The sequence below is a fragment of the Nannochloropsis gaditana genome, assembly GCF_000240725.1.
Source record: "Nannochloropsis gaditana CCMP526 unplaced genomic scaffold scaffold252, whole genome shotgun sequence".
Classification (NCBI taxonomy): Eukaryota; class Eustigmatophyceae; order Eustigmatales; family Monodopsidaceae; genus Microchloropsis; species Microchloropsis gaditana.
The window spans coordinates 7,244-9,478 of record NW_005803701.1 but is presented as its reverse complement, the minus strand read 5'-3'; the positions used below and the strand labels follow the sequence as shown (position 1 = coordinate 9,478).

At 48.1% G+C, this 2,235-nt stretch overlaps 1 protein-coding gene across 1 annotated transcript; it reads right to left on the bottom strand.

The window, feature by feature from the left end:
• Nucleotides 1–498: 498 nt before the first annotated feature.
• On the bottom strand, nucleotides 499–1,260 carry NGA_0076400 (uncharacterized protein). The gene is made up of 2 exons (XM_005855242.1): nucleotides 878–1,260; nucleotides 499–708 (listed from the first exon to the last, which is right to left on the bottom strand). Exons 1-2 carry the CDS (start codon nucleotides 1,226–1,228, stop codon nucleotides 565–567), a joined length of 495 nt encoding a protein of 164 aa, XP_005855304.1. The 5' UTR covers nucleotides 1,229–1,260; the 3' UTR covers nucleotides 499–564.
• Nucleotides 1,261–2,235: the final 975 nt, after the last annotated feature.

The following is a 2,235-nucleotide window of genomic DNA, read 5'->3' as shown; positions in this document are numbered from 1 at the left end:
GGACATGAAGGAAAGAAGAGGGAGGGGCTCACCCTGGGTTTGTGTTGGCCATTTGGCTGGCAATGCAGGGCGAGGCAGCGCAGGTCACCTCCTCAAAGATGATAGGCAGCCCCGGCGGGTCGGACACTGCGAGGAAGGGAGCAAGGGAGCAAGGGAGGGAGCGAGGGAGGACGGATAAGGCTCAGGAGACGCCCGTCGGTGGATGATCAATCAACCATCTTTAGGAATTTCAATATTATCGCTTCCCCTGTCCTCCTCTTCCCCTCCATTCTCCTCACCAATCTTGTAGTTGTAGGCCACACAGTGCGTGATCAGTTCCTACCGGGGTCAAGAACGGGTCGTGGAGGAGGGCATATGAAAGGGGGGAAGCTTGCGTTGCTGGTGGCTGGGTGCGTCCAGCCAGACACGGTGCACAAATAGGAACTGGAAGTTCTTCGCGTTCAGGCACACCTCTCTTATACCCAGGCTAGCATCCGTCTATCGAGAGATTCTGTACTGACATTTCTTTTCAGACGCCAGAGCTACGCAAATGTCTACTTCGGGACACAATTTGTGAAGGACCATTCACTGTTTAAAAAACTGCACACGGCAAACCAAAGGAAAAGGGGGAATCGGGGCGCTTTCTACGATAACGGTCGTCACACATACCGCGATCCACTTCCATTCCTGCTTCAACAATGCCCACTCCAGGCGGCCCTGCCATTCAATCTGTGAGACATCGTGGTGAAAGGAGTACACAATTACATATGATGACGATTTCAGACGTACCGTGCAAGGCTGGACTTTACCGATGGCCCATACATTCGTTCAATGCACTATCCTCTCCTCCTGTGGATTCCTCCACCTGGTCATCCTCTCCTTGAAGTCCTAAACTCACCTCCTTCCATTTTTTGCATCTAATGGCTTTCCAAGAATCCCAAGCGCGGTTCCGATGATTGGAATAATAGCTACGTGACACATCTGATAACCGCGGAGAAGGTCCGGAAGGAGGAGATAAAATGCTTACGGCTGACACGCGGCGACCCGCGCTTTTACAAGCATCTACTATCCTCGGCGTTTCTCCTTTGTAGTCCTTGCTTCCGTCTAGATAGCAAAGTGGGATGGGCGCAGGAAGACAGGATTCGACCGAGGTAGTAGATTCCTGCATTTCGATTACCCGTGATGCACTCCCAATGGCATCTTCGGTAACGGATCCCTTATTTACAGCCATAATACCATTTACAACCATAACCGACCGTGGCAAGCCGAGCAGGGCTCTGTGTGATGAAATGTGCGTTTGTTAGCATGTTTGTGGATTGGAAAGGAATACAGAGCCGAAAGCATCGGGGACCGACCGTGTCGACTTGACGCACTTGGTGAGAGAGACCTCGGAGTATCCGAAATGCTCTCTCTCGAACATTCCCATGCGATTAAAGGGCGCACCAAGTACACCTTGCTGATGCGTGGTGATAGAGGTATCCCCCCAACAAAATTAAAAAAATGCCAAAAAAATTAAAGAAAATGGCATCGTGCATGACAAGTCCAGGTGCCTGGTTAGCTTCGCATTTATGTGCATGTCCTATCAATCCGTTGCTATTCCTCTCTCCGGGGTAGAGTCAATCAGAAATGTGACTCTTCCAAGACTCAACTTCGTACAACCTGCCACAAATGTAGCGGGCAAATATTTTTAAAAAATCTACGAGCGACGTGTTTTTGCTATTTTGTAATTCGTAGGATGATGGATTTAATAATCGTTTCCTCCTTGCTTTACAGAGCGTTCTAGTCACCTCTTTGTCCTGTCCTGATTTTTAAAATCAAAATTAACGAGTCACGGAAAGCAAATATGTGGTCACGGGAAGTAACATGTAGTTATCTGATTCTTCCTTCTCTCAAAGCCTTGAAAGAATTAAAGCGTAACAGCGCTTATGAGGAAGTCGAAATGAAAGAAAGCACTGCGAGTAACCTCCCCTGTTTTCTATTCCCTTGACAAAGTTGTGAATTGACTTCGCTTTATTAGCACTGCCATCCATTTGACTTGTTTTTTTGGAGCTCCAGCCTCGTGCTTTCAAATTCGGCCGCCATACTTATAACCATGATATCTACGCAGGCACCATAGCATCGGCTACTGTAGTATCGCAAACCCCACACTATGGTACAATATCTTGACATGAACGTAGTTTATAAGCCCTCTATTTCATCCTTACTCGAGCATGTAGGTGCTGAACTTACGTCTGTACAGACTTCTCGCTACCTTCA